The 19151-nt window shown below is 33.8% G+C and overlaps 1 protein-coding gene, 1 long non-coding RNA gene and 1 pseudogene across 5 annotated transcripts; 2 read left to right on the top strand and 1 right to left on the bottom strand.

Moving 5' to 3' along the window:
- The first annotated feature begins 6136 nt into the window (after positions 1 to 6136).
- Positions 6137 to 9593, top strand: LOC111281904 (receptor-like protein kinase 7). The gene is made up of 2 exons (XM_022869735.2): positions 6137 to 8796; positions 8966 to 9593. The coding sequence occupies exons 1-2, from the start codon at positions 6237 to 6239 to the stop codon at positions 9352 to 9354; spliced, it is 2949 nt and encodes a 982-aa protein (XP_022725470.2). The 5' UTR covers positions 6137 to 6236; the 3' UTR covers positions 9355 to 9593.
- A 794-nt stretch (positions 9594 to 10387) lies between these two features.
- On the bottom strand, positions 10388 to 19151 carry LOC149519567 (uncharacterized). 3 transcript variants are annotated; one of them, XR_016340849.1, is made up of 7 exons: positions 18940 to 19151; positions 18184 to 18291; positions 12996 to 15539; positions 12768 to 12894; positions 11510 to 11649; positions 11149 to 11223; positions 10388 to 11042 (listed from the first exon to the last, which is right to left on the bottom strand). It is a non-coding gene; the product is annotated as an uncharacterized LOC149519567 (long non-coding RNA). The 3 variants fall into 3 exon arrangements; XR_016340850.1 differs by having other exon boundaries at positions 11149 to 11213; XR_016340848.1 differs by lacking the exon at positions 11149 to 11223 and having other exon boundaries at positions 10393 to 11042.
- LOC111281847 (receptor protein-tyrosine kinase CEPR1-like) lies at positions 13229 to 16810 on the top strand (annotated as a pseudogene). The gene is made up of 2 exons (XR_016340847.1): positions 13229 to 15695; positions 16142 to 16810. The product of XR_016340847.1 is annotated as a receptor protein-tyrosine kinase CEPR1-like (transcript).

Here is a 19151-nt window from a genome sequence, read left to right as displayed (position 1 = left end):
AGAGTATATTTCAACATTTTCTTGACCAAATGAATCTAAAATAATCAGTCTTCAATGGAAAAAAATTCTCAATCCAGATAAGATAAATGGATTCTAATAAATGCATGAGAGATGAGTGATCAATGTGGAATTATTATGACGTTTTTAAAATGTTTTAGAGATGCAAGAAACTAAATAAGAAGTCAATAGTGTATGGATATATCATAAATGAGCCACATGAGGGTTATGGGCTTCTGGCAAATTTTATGGTGAATTATGAGCCATGTATCAAACTTCAACGCTCAAACTGTTGATGAATAGTTCATCGTTTGGATATTGATGACGTCTCTTGACGAAAAAACGGTCCCAGTGGCCTTGGATAAAGTTCTTCACAGATGATCTCTCACAAATGTGGAAGGATTGTAGTATTTTAACTATTTGCTGCCATAATTCCTGAGGCTACTCTAATCAACATGAAAATGACAGGAAAAAAAAGTGGAAAAAAAGATATTTAAATCATTAAAGAAACAGCTCGACACCGAATTGACTGTTTTAAAATTAGTTGTTAGAGCAACAATTATAGAGTTATTTTGTAGAACATTTGGATATATTAAAGCTCCTTTAAATATCTGCAAAAAGAAAGAAAAAAATAGGCCAAAGTAGAGGTAAAAGTTGGAAACAGTTCAGTAACATGCACTTGAATTATTGCTTATAGTTTATAGATTGCATGGTGTCAAAAAAAAAAAAAAGAAAAAAAAAGACCCATTTATCAGGCCACAATCAATGGCCAGGTCACGACTCAGGAACACCTTTTTTTTTCCCTCTCCTTGTAGTCGGTAGAAAAAGTGTTGGAAGTGGAAGCCCATCTGACTGTGATCTTATGGATGGGAGACAGGTGAAAGTGTAGGCAAAATGTGAAAAAGAATGGAAAATTGTACCGACCTTTCGTTTGATTTGAGATCATTGATGTTTGTGTTTCTCTTTATAAGGATAACAGATTAAATATATCCTGGATATTCAGAATGATCATCCTGGTATTTTGTGCTGTCCCTTTCTTCTCTTTTTCTTCTTTAATTGTAGATATCCTTGGCTTTGCTGGCATATTTTGGCTTTGATCAAGACTAGAAAATCTGATGATCATATGTATTCTTTAAGGTTTCAATGCTTTTTTCTAAGCTTTAGTTTGATTCCACACGTATGTAAATATGATATAATTGAATTTATTGTATCATTAATTAAATTTAAATATTAATTTTAATAAATTTTATTTAATATTAATTTTTTTAAATCATAATTATAATATTTTTATTATTTTTTTTAATTTTATTAAAATCAATCTCATTATTCATTTAAATTAAATCTCGATTGAAGCTTTTTTGTATCGGCAATTGGGAAACTTTATGCAAAATATAAAGCACTGCTGCTAAGTGTTTTAATAATAAAAAATTCGTATAATTGTCAATTATGCATTAGTAGGTTGAATGCTTTTTTTTTTATTTTATTTTAAAGATTTTCCTTGAGAGCTTGAATGCTGTCTCCTCTACTATTCAAAGGTCCCTGTTCGCAAGTCATAGAGGCATTGACATCTTGGGTCTCCTACAAAACAGACTGACCAATTGAATCAGTCATCTCTTCGTCCTACGAACTAAACAAACCCAGAAACATTGATTACTTACAGAAAAAACTATTTTCATTTCCAATTTTCACTCGCTCTTGATTAATTACTTTCCAATGATTAATTAACTTTGTTAATAATTAGAGAATAATGGAAAATTAAAAAAAATCCGATTAATGAATGCTTATAATTAAAACACTATTTAAAGAAAGAATTTTGCATACACTTTTTTTTCTCTAATTATCACTTTAACTAGTGTGCTATTAGGCACCGATTAACATTTTTCAAAAAAAAAAAAAAAGGGCAATTTGACGATGACTTTAAAAAATAATTGTTTTAAATTGGCACGTTTAAAGCAACCGACAATGGAATTAAATCATATATTCCAAAGTAATAGCAAGGTAAGACAAAAAACGAGTTGCATAAAGTAATCAAAAGGTGCTACTTTGATGATTCAGTTTCGCAAGCTAGGAAACAAAATCGGGCCTTGTGGTGCCAATTGATTCAAACAAAATCAAGTACCCAAGGACATTTGTTTGGCTAAAAGGCCTGCACGAAGAGTGATGCAAAGTTGACTAGCAAAGAAGAAAAAGCAGCAGAAGACATAGGAAACAAGGTTAGCTAGGAAGGAATATCGATGATCAATTATATTCAAATTTTGGTAGTTTCTTACCGGTTTCAATGGCTGAGCCCACGTCGAACATGATCATCATGGCAATTACCGATGAAAAATGAAACTTGGATTTCTTCTCTTCTTATAAATAAATCCAATAATTTGTGTATTTATCATATAAAATATTAAAATTTAAAATTTTTTTAATAAAAAATATGTATTATAATTCATGTCGATATAAATATATATTTATTAAATTTATATATAATTATTATAAAAATTTTAAATTATATTATTTTTATATTTTTATATTATATTTATATCGTATTACTGTATCATATTTTAAATTATCATATCTGTTTATAAATACATGAGTCACATTCATGAGCCCTTGTTGAATTTTTTGTTGTATTCGATTGAGTTTCAACTCTGATGAAACCCTAAACCATAGGAATCGAAACGAAGGGAAAAATCCCGGTTGCCATCTTTAGGATTGTAGCATCATTTTGTGTCTTGAACACATGAAAGAAAGCAGGAATGGAAAGTGAAAAACGAAGGTAATTTCAGGATTGAGATTGATCAAGTTCAGAGAATACCCACCAGAATCAATCTGAATCAAAATGGGGTAACAACTATCGAGGCCTACATGTGGATAGCAGATGTTATCATTAGAGGGATCAACAATATTAGTGACAATTAGAGAAACCTTTGCACCAGAAATTTATGCTGCCTCAATTTTTAGCAAAGAAACAGAAGCAGTAAATTAGAAATTAATTTTAATTTTGATATTAATCTCGTGATTCTTGATATAGACAAAATTAAAAGTGACAGGCTGACAGTTACCTGCATTTTATCATCAATCTTATTAAGTGGTCCTAATGTGAATGAGATCACGAAGATACCTGACTTATCACTGATGTCATTTTTATTTATTTATTTTGATATAAAAAACTTCATATAAAAGTTTGTTCAATTTTTCTTGTTAAAATAAAATGTATCATAAATTATAAAATTTATGTATTTAAAATTTATGTTAATACATATCGATTAAATTTAAATTTAAAATTATTTATTATAAAAATAAATAAATTTATCAATTGCATCATTCTTTTATTGATAATTATTTATTTGAAATTCGATAATATTCAAGTAAAATATTAATTATTTATTTGATAGCAGATTATTTTTGTCTCATTTATCTTATTGTATTTAATATACATGTCATTTTGGGACCAACCATGATTCCACCATCTGCCATGAGAATAAAGAGAGGAGGGTTAATCATATAAACTCTTTGAACAGCATTGCCTCTTCAGAAATAGTAACTGGCTATGGCAATGACATGCTATTTTGAGATTAAATAAATCCTAAACCCAAGAAATTTAATTAGCTAGTCTTCTTACAACCCAATATTATAATGTTTAATTGCATGGAAATTTGGTGCTTCTACTTATTAAATTCTCTGGTCTGCGTCAGGCCTTAGCTCGAGTTCAGCTTCCTAACCTTTTTTCTATAAAAAAAAAAAAAAGCAATTTGTTCACATAATATCTTAAAATATTTTTGTATCAGAGCTTTTTTTTTTTTTAAGTTAGAAATATATTTAGTTTATTTTTACAAAAAAATTTATAACTTGAAAAAAGTTATAAATATTAAAATTTAAAATTATTAAATACCATCTTTTAAAACTAATAATAAAAATTAACTTAATAAAATTTCAAATATAAATATATCAAGCTGTTTAAATCTTTAAATTGCAGTAAAAATTGAGACCGATTAAAGAGAAACGAAAGTAGGTAAAAAGGAAGTTTCAATCTTAATTATCACTTTAATCCCTTAATATTGGTAGAATTAAGAATCCTGTTCCCCTCCTGTGCGTAGAAGTGAGGGCATCCCAGTTTTTGTGGAAGCGGCCTCAGGGCGCTTTGACTGTCACCCTAATTAAAGATGAACAATGAGATCTCACGATATTATATAGAAATTATATGAAAAAAATTATATATAAATTTAATGTAATTATATTTTATATTTTAACTGTGTCAAAGTAATTAAAATATGATATTATTTATATTATATTTTATGTTAAATTATAATAATATGTTTAAAATATGATATTATTTATAACATAAAAAATTTTAAATTTTATTTTAATTTATTTCAAAAAATAATTTAATAATCATATTTATCATAATATTTTGATGTTTAAATATGTTATAAATATTTAATTTTTAAATAATTTTTATTTAAATACTAATTTTAATAATATTTTTTATTTAAATAAATAAAACAATCGTATCAATCATATTATTTATATATAATCATGTTAATTGTATCATATTATTTTATATTATTTAAATAAATAAATAATTTTAATTTATTATTTATATATAATCGTATTAATTATATTATATCGTATTATATTAGTTGAATATTAATTAATTTAAAATATATTAATTATATGATTTTATGTGTAATATATATAATAAATATATTATATTTATATTTATATTATTTATATGATTCATATGTTCATATCGTATTTAAATTAAAATTATTTATATTATATTTAAAATTAAATTTAATATAAAATATAATACAATAATACAAATTATCTAAGCATCTTCGTTGCGCTCGGGAAGACACTGAATTTTTAGATTCTCAATTTCTCATGGTCATGGTCTGCGCTTCGTTTACTTTATTAGAATGTAAACACGATAAAAATAATAACATATAAATATAAAATATAATAATTTTAAATATAATTAAAATATGATAAAAAAATATAATGATATAATTTAAAATTTTATATAAATTATAAATAAATTTAATAAAAATTATAAATTATATTTTGTGTTTTACATAATAATATGAATGTAAAATAAAAATTTTTTATATTTTAAATATTTATTACAAAATAAGTAGATGTGATGTAAATATAATAAAAATTCATAATTTATCCAATTTAATATAAAATTAGCACCACAATTATTCCAATTCGTGCTGATATCAAATTATTCATTTTTCATCACTCAACAGTAAAACTCATGTAAAGTGAACTTATTACTATAAAATAAAAAATAAATACTAAAAAATATTAACTAAAGGAAATTTAAATGAAATATTTAAAATATTTTAATACATGAATTATATAAAATTAATAGACAGCGATAATTTTTATTTTGTTTTTATTTAGACGACGGCACATGTAAAATATTAAAACACACCGCCCTCTAGAAAAACGAGTCCATCAATCAGCAGCGAAAGAGAGAGATTCAATGTATCAAATCTTCGTCGAAAATGGATAGAAGCGTTGTCTTGTCAATGAGATATCCGGTCAGGAGGCAGGACAGGCAGTAATGATAGGACGTATGCCCACGCGCATGATAAGAGTCTCAGAAAACTCCCCAACTAAACATTATCGACGTGGTTTTTTTGGTAGACCCTGCCACTTTTTAAAAAAGAAAGTCAACGTCGGCAGCCTGATGAATTTCCGTGCTTCGTCCACTCTCCTGTCTCCAGGTCTACCACGTCATAATAATAATATTGACACTACATGTTTTGCTAAGGGCAATCCCCATTGGTGCCGGGGACACATGACCAGAATCTTAAATGCAAATAAATAAAGTTGCTTTGAGTTTGAAAATATAAAGAAACGGGCGGGTGACTCCTGACCTCATGTTGAAAAAAAAAACCTTTACATGGTTGAAGGTAACATGAATAGATAGCAGGAAAAATAAAAAGGTAACATGATATGAATAAATGAACAGCGATCAGACACAACTTTTCCTGTTCCAAACAAATGGGATTTTGCCATTGTTTTTAGAATTTTACTGCAAAACAATGACTTTTGTAACACAAAAAAAAAAAAGAAATGCCATCCTTGTAAAAAGTCAATTTTCCTTTCTAGCGACCAGGGATTTCGGTCCTTATCCTCCACAATCTTTCTTAAAGTCTTCGCTACTTTGAGTCCACTTAATTAGAAGAGAACCCTTTCAAGAAAAGTTACCCCTTTCTCGTCTGTTAACTTCCGGCATGTCAAACGCCTGCTTACGACGGCGAATCTTGCTCTCTTTATATCTCCTGTTCTGTTTTTGCTTACCTTGTTTCGTAAAATCTGATGAACTTCAGATATTGCTGAGCCTGAAATCAGCTCTTGATAAATCAAGCAGTACCAATGTTTTTGATTCATGGAAGGCTGCCAATTCTGTTTGCGGCTTCAACGGAATCACTTGCAACGCAGAGGGGTCGGTTAAGGAAATCGAGCTTTCAAGTCAGAAGCTGACGGGTGTTCTTCCTTTGGATTCAATTTGCCAGCTTCAATCCTTGGATAAGCTTTCCTTGGGGTACAATTTATTGTATGGTGCAATCACTGAAGATTTGAGTAATTGTGTAAAGCTTCAATATTTGGATCTTCGGAGCAATCTTTTTACGGGTTCATTTCCTGATATATCTGCACTCAACGAATTACAATTCCTTTATTTAAATGGCAGCGGATTTTCTGGTCCTTTTCCATGGAAATCACTTGAAAACATGACCAATCTTGCTGTTTTGAGCCTCGGGGACAACCTTTTCGACCGAACTGCGTTTCCTAATCAGATTTTGAAGCTAAAGAAACTGAATTGGCTTTATTTGGCGAATTGCAGCATTGAAGGGAAGATTCCTCCAGCAATTGGCGATCTCACTGAGCTTAGAGATTTAGAGCTCCAACACAATTATTTATCTGGAGAAATTCCGGTGGAGATTGGAAAGCTTCACAATCTCTGGCAGCTTGAGCTTTACTTCAATGAATTAACAGGAAAACTTCCAGTTGGATTGAGAAATCTGTCAAAACTAGAGTATTTCGATGCCTCAACCAACCATCTTGAAGGAGATATCTCAGAAGTGAGGTATTTGACCAACCTGGTAAGTCTGCAACTCTTTGGGAACAAGTTTACAGGAGAAGTACCACCCGAGTTGGGTCAATTCAAAAAACTGGCGAATCTGTCTCTCTACAACAACATGTTGACCGGTCCTCTGCCTCAAAAGCTAGGTTCTTGGGCTGATTTCGACTACATCGATGTATCAGAAAACTTTTTAACTGGTCCAATTCCTCCAGACATGTGCAAGAAAGGAACCATGAGAGGGCTTCTTATGCTTCAGAACAGGCTCACCGGTGCAATTCCGATGACTTACGCAAGTTGTACCACTTTAAAGCGGTTTAGAGTCAGTAACAACTCGCTTTCAGGCATAGTTCCTGCTGGATTATGGGGATTACCGAAAGTGGATATTATTGACATTTCTTTCAATCAATTTGAAGGTCCAATTACATCTGATATCAAGAATGCAAAAGAGATTGGAATAATGTCCGCAGAAAGCAATCGGTTATCAGGTGAGTTGCCAGAAGAGATTTCAGAAGCTACATCTTTGGTTAGAATTGAGCTAAATAACAATCAGATTTCTGGGAAAATCCCTCAGGGAATTGGGGAACTCAAAAGATTGAACAGTCTTAAATTGAACAACAACAGATTATCTGGTTCTATATCAGAGTCATTAGGTTCTTGTACTTCCATCAGTAACATAAACATGGCTAACAATTCTCTTTCTGGCGAAATTCCTTCATCTTTGGGATCTTTGCCGACATTGAACTCTCTAAATTTGTCTCGAAATGAACTTTCTGGTAAAATTCCAGAGAGCTTGTCGTCCCTCAAGCTGAACCTTTTTGATCTATCCTATAATCAGTTAACTGGTCCTATACCACAGTCTCTCTCCATTGAAGCATATAATGGTAGCTTGACCGGAAACCCTGGCCTTTGCAGTTCAACTATCAGATCTTTCAAGCAATGTCCAACAGATTCTGGCATGTCTAAAGATGTACGTACGCTTATAATTTGTTTCGCTCTAGGTGCAACGATCTTGCTTGCTTCGCTTGGATATTTCTTATATTTAAGGAGAACAGAAAAAGACCACGACCGTTCTTTGAAGAAAGAATCTTGGGATTTTAAGTCTTTCCATGTGCTATCTTTCACTGAAGATGAGATTCTTGATTCCGTCAAGCAAGAGAATCTGATTGGAAAAGGAGGGTCCGGAAATGTATATAAAGTAATGCTTTCTAATGGTGTAGAACTTGCTGTGAAACATATATGGAATACAGATTCTCATGGCCGCAGAAAAAGCCGGAGTAGTACTCCAATCCTAAGCAATCGTGATGGTAAGGCAAAGGAATTTGACGCGGAGGTGCAGACATTGAGCTCAATAAGACATGTCAACGTGGTGAAGCTTTACTGCAGCATTACTAGTGAAGACTCAAGCTTGTTGGTGTACGAGTACTTGCCTAACGGGAGCTTGTGGGATCTGTTGCATTCGAGTAAGAAAATGGAGCTTGATTGGGATACTAGGTATGAGATTGCCGTTGGGGCAGCTAAAGGACTAGAATACCTTCATCATGGATGCGAGAGGCCGGTGATCCACCGGGATGTCAAATCTAGTAACATATTGCTGGATGAGTTTTTGAAGCCTAGGATTGCTGATTTTGGACTCGCCAAGATTGTTCAGGCCAATGGTGTTAAAGACTCCACCCATGTCATTGCAGGCACCCACGGCTACATAGCTCCTGGTAAGTTGCTTTTTACTGTTTATTCTTTCAGGTTCCCTTTGATTTATGAGAATTAAGAAATATTAACCAAATTATGGTGGAATCTGTCTTTAAGCATCCAAATGAAGCATTGATTAGGAGATTATTTTTATAGATTCTGTTTGTTAATAATAAAATGTTAATTCTGCAGAATATGGTTACACCTACAAAGTTAACGAGAAAAGCGATGTATACAGCTTTGGAGTGGTATTAATGGAGCTAGTGAGTGGAAAGAGACCAATTGAACCAGAGTATGGAGACAATAATGACATAGTGACTTGGGTCTGCAGCAAAATAAAGAAGAAACAGAGTGTTTTAGGTATAGTGGACCCAAGAATTCCAGATGCTTTCAAAGAAGATGCTGTCAAGGTGTTGAGAATTGCCATTTCGTGCACGACCACGCTGCCGGCCCTTAGACCCACCATGAGAACCGTGGTTCAAATGCTGGAAGAGGCTGAACCATGCAAATTGGTCGGCATTGTTATCAGTAAGGACGGTGACCAGAAGAAAAAGGAAGCAGCAGGAATGGATTCTGCATAGAAATTCAATCTACAGTTATAAACCTTGTAATATTGTAACATTGTAGTAGCATTTTTGTAACATATTAGGTATTTTGATCAGCTTGTGATCAGTTGTAAAGTTATTAGCCAGAGCCTGTAAGCTGTTATGCTTTGTGATCTTTGACCTTCACAATGGCGGCTAATCCGCAAAGGAAAATTTATAGGTGCCTACCTCGTTTAGAAATAAAAATATGAGGCAGGAAATGCCAGTTTCTTCAACTTAATCTTGCCCGGGAAATGAGATAATAACATACCATTGGTCTGATCAACCCTGGAAATGGAAATTGATCCTTGTTCTGCTCTGAAACAATTTGATTCATCAGATCTTGAAGCTGAGCAAGATTTGTTAAATTTCGTCAAGATCAATTTTTGCTCTAGCTATCCATAGATGGGAGATTTAATCCAATTATTAGAAGCCAGTGACAATGCCATGAACACAATCTAAAGAACGCTAATTCATAAGGAGTTCAAATATCTGAAAATTGTTGTGAAGTCAACAGAAAGCAATGTCGGATGGCAAGAACTTTTGGCTGACCGATCAAGCAAGAGCAAACGTAATTATTCTTGAAGCCTTAGCTTGATTTATCAAAGGCCCAACCATACTTGTTTGTTCAAAGTTATTTAAATAGGTTCTGGCCATAGTGTTAAAACTCCAAAAGACCAAAATCATCCTAAACCCTTATAATAATAAATGATTCTTAATAAAATTAGGATGGATTGGACATCCTACTGAACTAGTCTCGTTGCCATCACCATTTTCTAACAGATAGTTTCAACTTGCAATTAGAAACCCTTTTACCCCCAAGCAATCTGGAAAAAGGGGAAAATGAAAAAGAAAAATAGGTAGGCCAGGATTGGGTTTTGGATAAGTTGAAGCCCCCCATGTTCAAGAAAAAAACAGCCAGACTTCAGCCCATTTAGACAAGATTTTCAATTGTCATTTGCTGGACACAAACAAAGTCACTAATTTATGGTTATTATGGGCTACAATAATAATCTAAAAAAGGATATGGGCCTAGATACTAACCAAAAAAATTCACAGTCAGAACTTCACTACATCTTATATCACCCTTGACCACTAACCAAAATATATTTTATAAAAAAAATAGTAAAGTGGCTGAACCAATAATAATTGTCTAATAACACATGAATGTGTTGATTCACATAAAAGCTTTGAATTACATTAATGGCAGACACTTGTTCAATTTAATAAAACATGACAATGATTATAAATCGACTCATAGGGCAAACCAGAAACCTATTCTATACTATGGAAATTAACAAATGATAATGCCTGAAAATTGAGAAAAGAATTGACCTTCCAAGGAATAATCTTATTCTCCCCTCTTTAATAAAGGAGATGATTATACAAATAGGATAGGAATTTAATTTTGCAGTTACCAATTACCAATGTTTGCTTCTCCAAAAGAAAATGTGATCAAAGAAAAGAAAAGAAAAAAAAGAAAGGAGAGAAAAGCAGCTTAAGAGGAATTGCCAAGTCAGATTGCAGCAAATACATTTTGAGGACTGGAGAGTGGACATCTTTTGCTTTTGCTCTTCATCATAGAGCACATCTCTTAGTCTATCCAACACAGATTCACAAATGCTGCTCAACCAAATATGGACTTCAAGGAAGTCAGCACATTAGTTTATTCTCACATCCTGGCTCTGAAAAATGAGAAAAAAAAAATGAATAAAAATCCTAAGCTCATCCAAAAAGTTTCCCACTAACATGATTTATAAGCTTGTCAAGAGTCCAACTTAATTTCCATACATTTGCAAATATTTTGTCATCTTGTAAGGGTTGAGTGACTATCAAGGTAACTTTATATCACCTACCTGCAAAAAACTGAAATTAACCTAATTAAACTATTGGTAACTGTACTACTTTTCTAGTTAAGTTGAAGACAAGATATCTAATCCAAACCCCAATTTTTATTAAGAAAGATTATCATCCATAGATTTTTTTTAGTTAGACATAAGTTTCATCTAATGAGGGAATATTTTTGTTGTTTCTCAGCTTGATCCCATGTTTAGCTTTCCACAACAATGGTTCCTGGAGGTTCGAATCAGGCCAAGAAAAAAAAATAACTATAAAAGGTTAAAAGGATCTTGCATAGTTCTCATTCTCATACCATTTTCCAGCTTTCCCTTTTCCTTTGAATCCTTTCATTCACATTTTCATGAAATATTGAAATGCAAGTGGAAGCGTACTTGAAATTCTTTGGTACTTTAACTTGATCCGATCCAGACAAGTTTCAGTAATGGTGGTCCCCTGGCAAGCAAAAATTGCATTACTGTACTCCTTCTATACCTTAATTAAGTCTAATAAATATCACTTAAACAATTAATTTCTAACATGGTCCTGCCTTGTATAATGCAAATTCTCCAACAAGATTATATAATAGAATAGATTATTCCCCAACTTATCCACCTTTATCCCGGAAAAGAATTTTCTAATTCTCTGTGCTTTTACCAGGAGGAATGAAAAATAAGGAAATGAGTAAAATATAAACAATTTTGATGCACTTGGTGGCAGGTTTAAGTCCAAAGTTGGATGCCAACATTCCATTGGCTCAACAAGGTCAACCGAACAATATTTCATTTGAAAACAAATGATTCTTGGCTTTTTTTTTTTTTCCATACAGAAACCAGGATAATCTGGTTGATGAAAATTGGTAGTCAACCATGGTACAGCTGATGGGTTGAGCTGCAATTAAGATTCGAAGTATACTTTTTTGACAGCTTTGGTTCAGAGAAGAAAATGAGGATGCTTAGCCAATTGGGTAAGTGTAAACTTGTGTCATAGTCAGGTCAGAAACCAAAAGGAATCATGGATAAAGAAAAACAGTAGATATCTTTTTATTCATTAGAATTCGGTTCTATGACAAGGTGGAAGTCTATAAGTAATTGATAAAAATGTGCAGCAGGAACATATACAAGGTATTGGAAGGAAGACCAGAATCAAATCCAAGTCCAGGTCAGATAACTGATAACAAATCATGATCAAATTAGGTTCAAATATATTTTGTATATCTTTAAGTATATTTCCAAACTCCTATACGTATCAAGATGATGCAAACTATATGTATATATGAATCTCACACGTCAGAGGCTGAGAGCAAATGCCCCTTGTTTCATGAGATGAAACCATGACATTAACATTATCTTCCGCAAGCAAAGAGCTGACGGCATGTATATAGGACCCTATAAAATAATTTATGTTTCTATATTATTGAACCACGGACAGCATAGGGGAATCATGATATCTGTCATGTAATGCCAGAAATGCAATTTGCTTTTGATTACAAAAATACATCGGAAACATTGTACCCATGGTCATGCTTAAATAAAATTAGTGTGCTGATGTAAGTGGCAATATTGGTAACATACCTGCAGCTTGTAGAACTTTTGGGCTATGACCATCCAAGAGAAAGCAGGACAGATCACATCAAGAGCGTTCTGATCGAGAGGACATGTGGTGATCAGGATCCTGTAGCAGATTATTCTAACATCTAATCTGTATAAAGTAGAAACATGGATGTTATTCCTCTATGTGAGCTAGTGGGGTATAAACATAGAAAAAAGCCTCTTTATGGAAAAGATATGCACACAACACACCTCTTTCCATAACTCTAAGAAATACAGCGAGAACCTGCTTTTTTTTCTTTTTTCTTTTTTTTATAGTCGAGGCTTATTACTGCTGCAGTCAATGATCCCCTCAATCAACTCATTTATATTCTCTCTTCTCCACCTTCTTCTCTCAACAACCCCTTAACTACCACCTCTTTTTATCTTTTTAACATAAGCCTTTTCTCTTTTTTTCCCCCGTTTTCTGTTTCCTTTTCTATGAAATGGCACCAAAAGCTAATTTTCTCTTTCTAGTGTTGCTTATTTTTGTGTTCTATTCTTGTCAAGCTGTAAGACACGATCAGTCGCAGTTCTTCACCATCATGAAAGCCTCTCTATCGGGAAAGGCCTTGTCTGATTGGGATGTGAGTGGAGGGAAAACTTATTGCAATTTCACAGGAGTTGCTTGCAACAATCAAGGGTGTGTTGAAACTATTAACATCTCAGGCTGGTCACTCTCCGGCAATTTTCCAGTTGATGTATGCTCTTATCTGCCAGAGTTGCGTGTTCTTGATATCAGCCGCAACAATCTCCGTGGCAACTTTCTTAACGGCATCGTTAACTGCTCTCTTTTGGAAGAGTTCAATATGAGTTCTATATACCTAAGAGCAACAGTTCCGGATTTCTCAAAAATGACATCTTTATGTGTACTTGACTTGTCATACAACCTCTTTACAGGTGACTTCCCCATGTCGATAACTAATCTTACCAATCTTGAGGAGTTCTACTTCAATGAAAATGATCAATTAAACTTATGGCAACTTCCGAAGAACATCTCCAGGCTCACAAAGCTCAAAGTTATGGTCTTCACGACTTGCATGTTGTATGGTCGAATCCCAGCATCTATAGGAAACATGACATCACTTGTTGATCTAGAATTGAGTGGAAATTTCCTTTCAGGTCAGATTCCTAAGGAGCTTGGTTTGCTTAAAAACTTGCAGCAGCTTGAGCTATATTACAACCAGCACTTATCGGGCACAATACCAGAGGAACTAGGAAACCTGACAGAGCTCAGAGACTTGGACATGTCAGTCAATCAGTTGAGTGGGAGCATTCCAGACTCTATATGTCGACTTCCCAAACTTGGAGTCCTGCAGCTTTATAATAACAGTCTTGCAGGAGAAATCCCAGGTGTTATTGCAGACTCAACAACCTTAACCATGCTCTCACTCTATGGAAATTTCCTATCAGGACAACTTCCACAAAATATGGGGCAGTCATCACCTATGGTTGGTATGGACTTGTCAGAGAACAATCTATCTGGTTCATTGCCAACAGAGGTTTGTCGAGGAGGTAAATTGCTGTATTTGCTTCTCTTAGATAACAAGTTCTCTGGGAAGTTACCTGAAAGTTATGCAAACTGCAAGTCTCTTATACGGTTTCGAGTTAGTAATAACTATTTGGAGGGCTCGATACCAGAAGGACTTCTAGGTCTTCCTCATGTTTCAATCATTGACTTGGCTGACAATAATTTTACGGGTCCTTTTCCAAATTCAGTTGAAAATGCTAGGAACTTATCCGAACTGTTCATGCAAAACAATAAGATGTCAGGTGTTCTACCCCCTGAAATCTCTCGAGCTATCAACCTGGTGAAGATTGATCTCAGTAACAATCTCTTGTCCGGTTCAATACCTTCAGAGATTGGCAATCTAAAGAATCTAAATTTACTGATGTTGCAAGCTAACAAGCTCAGTTCTTCTATACCCAGCTCACTTTCTTCGCTGAAATCTCTCAATGTTCTTGATCTTTCCAACAATAGCTTGACTGGGAATATCCCTGAGAGTCTCAGTGACTTGTTGCCTAACTCCATCAACTTTTCAAACAATGAACTTTCTGGGCCAATTCCTCTCTCATTGATTAAAGGAGGGTTGATGGAAAGCTTTTCAGGCAATCCAGGTCTTTGTGTTCCAGTCTATGTTCAAAATTTCCCCATATGCTCACACACTTACAACCAAAAGAAGCTAAATTCTGTGTGGGCAATCATAATTTCAGTCATTGTCATTACTATTGGAGCTCTCCTGTTTTTGAAAAGGCATTTTAGTAAACAAAGAGCTGTAATGGAACATGATGAGACCTTGTCTTCATCATTCCTTTCATATGCCATGAAGAGCTTCCATAGAATATGCTTTGACCAACATGAGATCCTTGAAGCAATGGTTGATAAGAACATTGTGGGCCATGGAGGATCTGGCACGGTGTATAGAATTGAATTGCGAAGTGGAGAGGTTGTTGCAGTGAAGAAGCTGTGGAGCAGAACAGCAAAACACGCAGCTACAGAAGATCAGTTGATTTTTGACAAAGGCTTGAAGACTGAGGTTGAGACCCTTGGAAGCATAAGGCACAAGAACATAGTCAAGCTATATAGCTACTTCTCAAATTTTGATTGTAAACTGTTGGTTTATGAGTACATGCCGAATGGAAACCTTTGGAATGCTCTTCACAGGGGACCACTCCATCTGGATTGGCCAATTAGACATCAGATTGCACTTGGAGTTGCACAGGGCTTGGTATACCTTCACCATGATCTGCTGCCACCTATTATTCACAGAGACATCAAGTCAACAAACATCCTACTGGATGTCAATTACCAACCCAAAGTTGCAGATTTTGGCATAGCCAAGGTTTTGCAAACTAGAGGGAAAGATTCTACCACTACTGTCATAGCAGGCACCTATGGTTACTTGGCCCCTGGTAATATTCTGATTCAATTTGATTTCAATTAAAATATTTTCATTTACAAAACAAACACTCTTCCTTAAAACTTTATTCTGTTTTGACTTTGAGTTTACATGCTGATTATATTACTGCTCTTTGCTAGGTCCAATATGAGTTCTATTTAACATTTTATGTCTGTAGTTTAATATTAGTACTAGATTGCCATATTAACTTCCTAAGTAGGGTGGCTTCTGATTAATTTATCCAGTAGAGACCCTACAAATTAATAACTATCCTAAATATAGGGTGACTATTTATCCAATAAATAGTCATATATATGCATGTTAAATAGAAAAGCTGTGAGCTATCATGTACATCTTGTTAGTTCATATAAATCTAGTTTTTTTTTTTTTTAAGTGATATAAATCTAGTTTTTTGTTTGCTTAAAATGTTTAACTAAATGTAATTGATGGCTTTGACAGAATATGCATATTCAAATAAAGCAACAACCAAGTGTGATGTCTACAGTTTTGGAGTGGTGTTGATGGAACTAATAACTGGGAAGAAACCGGTGGAGGCAGATTTTGGAGAGAACAAGGATATTGTATATTGGGTTTCAACAAAGCTGAATACAAAGCAAGGGGTTATGGAGGCCTTAGACAAGCAGTTGTCATGGTCATTTAGGGATGAGATGATTCAGGTTCTTAGAATTGCCTTGCGTTGTACATGCAGGAATCCATCCCAACGTCCAACCATGAATGAGGTCGTTCAGCTGTTGATTGAGGCAGACCCTTGCAGATTAGATTCTTGCAAGTGCTCAAATAAGACCAAAGAAGCATCAATGTCACAAAAATAAAGAGCCAATCAGAAGTATGATTAGATCAGTGGTATATGATAGAGTTTTAGGTGAGGTAACAAAGCTTCTACAGAGCAGTAGGGTCTCCAAAAATATTGAGAGACCAATCATAAAGAACAATTTAAGCTCTTTGTTTTTTCTTTTTCTTAAATTTTGCTGATAAGTGGCTCGTAGATTCTCTGTCTCTCTTTTTCTTCTTTTTTGTTTTGTTTTTAGCTCATGTAATGACCTAAGGAGTTCAATAAGTGTAACTGCTTTATGGTAACGCACAGCATCTGTATGGAATCATTGCATAGCTTTGTTTTCTCCTCTTTATCTTTGGTTTCCTTTTTCCTTTTTTTTTTTGCTTGAGAGTGATCTAGAGAAAAGAACACTTCAAAAGAAAAGGTGCAACGTGAAGGATGCGAAGATGTGATTTCTAGTAGGCTTTCTTTTTTGCTCTGAAGTGGGGTTCCTGATTCTGATTATAAAAATGTAGGCATGATTCTCCTGGTCAGGTCCACTCCCTCCAAGCTATCCATTGAGAGAAGATGGATTAGCTTGATTGATTGAGGAGCATCTTTGTCTCTACATGCAACTAAAAGACAGACAAGACACAGAAGCCCTTACAATTTTTTTGCTTTTTTACTGTTTCTGATTTTTCTTTGCAAGTTTTCATTATTTAGTTGAAGCATAATGCATTAAGAATTCAAAGACTCCATGCTTGCTTCACCATAGATAGTAAACCATTAACATCCATCCCAAGTTGGAGAATCCTTTATTTATTAAAGGTATTTTGATGGAGAAACAGGATTTCTCCATTTTTCTATGAAAGATCATCTTAATATCTTAATAACAAGTTTCTCAGCTGCTAGGCAACTTTAGATTCAAGTTTCAACCTATAATAATTTATCAATATTCTTTGAGAAAAAAATAACTTGATTAATTTTCTTGTATAACAAGCATCAATCCGTTTGCCTACAGAAAAATAGGGTTCTTGTCTTTAGTTTGAAAATCGATTTCTAATAGTTCATGAATATTGTGATTCAAACATATCCTAAACGATAATCATACCTCTACATTCAAAGATAAAGATCTAACTTCTAGAGTACAAATTATCCCTCACCCAAAAAAAAAAAAAAACCAATTAAAGAAACATCATGAAAAAGTAATAGTACACTGCTATAGTAATTAGATCATGTCCTAGAAATCATTGAGTTATTTGCATCAATGAATGCAAAAATGCGTGTGTATGTACTTGGCAATTGAGTTGTGTTGTATCAACTTTGTGAGTGGTTTGCGGGGTCCCCAAAGAAGAATGAGATTCATTGGAGTAAAATATTTTCTTTTGAGCATGGTGGAGAGTCCATATAGAAAAGTGGAAAGCTATGATCAATGGAATTGTACTCGACCAAAAAGACAGGGTATCAAAGCAAGTTTGGTTATTCCAATCAAAGAAAAGGATAAAAAAGAAGCAAAGCTAGGCCATGGTATAAGAAGCTGCTTTCCAGGAAAGAGATATCCTCTCCTTCAGTACAATACAGGAAGCAAAAGATAAACACCAGTCATACAAAACAGTGCATATTCATTCAAATCAAGGATCTTTGAAGTCAAAAACTACATGAATTCTTCTAAAAAATACAGATTCTAGAAAGGTTTTATCCCACAAAAAAAGGGGGGGAAAAGTACCTAATGATGACTTTTACTGAATCAAGTAGCGAATAAAATTATCAGCAACTATGAGACGATGCCTGTTTTCACAATGATGGATTGCTGAGTTGAGTTGCCACTCTGTGCCTGAAATGATAAATTAGCGAAAGTAAATTGGTAAGTTGGGTAAACAATTGACAATAGCAAAAGAAAAAAAAAGGTAGATGATGACGGAAATGATTGATTGCAACACAAAAACAAAGGCACTAATTACATAAAGCAAACTTGACAACGTGCTAGTAGTAATCTGATCGTGCAGTGAATGTGCTCCATGGTGTAGAAATGGTGGTGTTGAAGTGGCTTAACAGGGCTGGGCACTTTACAATGTTTTTCATGAAAAAAAGGAAGAGATAGACTGACAAAGTGACATTTACTTTCCCTCCGTTGAAAGAGTAATAGAGTTCACATTTGAAAGGGGTTGAGGTTCCTTTCAAGCAGTGTCCCAAACAGTTGAAATAAGATATTACATTTGATCCAGGTACATCCATGGCATGATGGCAATGTAACTGGGTCATGTTATTGTAGTATTAACTTCTATGGAGGTGTCAATGGCATGCTACAAAATGTGGAAGTGCAATCTCACATGTTCCAGTTTAGCAATCACAAAAAGAAAAGAAAAAGAAATCATGGGTTTGATAAGAAACATGAAAAGTAAAACATGATACATATTATCAAATACTCAATTACATTTAAAACCAGATAAAATGAGACAAAAGGGGAAAAAGAAAATCAGACCTGGTAAATATCAACGAAGAACCTTGGAGGACAAGCAATCAACCATTTAATAGGAAATTTTCCTGAGGTATGTTTGATGGGTTTTTTGAGAATTGAAGGGGTTTCGTTTGTCCAAATTGAAGGGATGTTGGATTTTCTTCTTGGTTGGATAGCATAACAATAAGATCATGAATGGATCCAACTTTAATCGGCTTTGCTTTTTCATTTTTGCC

The sequence above is a fragment of the Durio zibethinus genome, chromosome 3, assembly GCF_047325235.1.
Source record: "Durio zibethinus cultivar Kanyao isolate XHJ-2024 chromosome 3, ASM4732523v1, whole genome shotgun sequence".
NCBI lineage: Eukaryota > Viridiplantae > Streptophyta > Magnoliopsida > Malvales > Malvaceae > Durio > Durio zibethinus.
Note: the sequence above shows the minus strand (reverse complement) of the source record. Positions and strands in the feature narration are given on the sequence as shown.

Coding starts and splice junctions, on each gene's coding strand:
- LOC111281904 (XM_022869735.2), top strand. CDS start 6,237: ATGTCAAACGCCTGCTTACGACGGCGAATCTTGCTCTCTTTATATCTC. Junction 8,797..8,965: donor CCACGGCTACATAGCTCCTG/GTAAGTTGCTTT, acceptor TTAATTCTGCAG/AATATGGTTACACCTACAAA.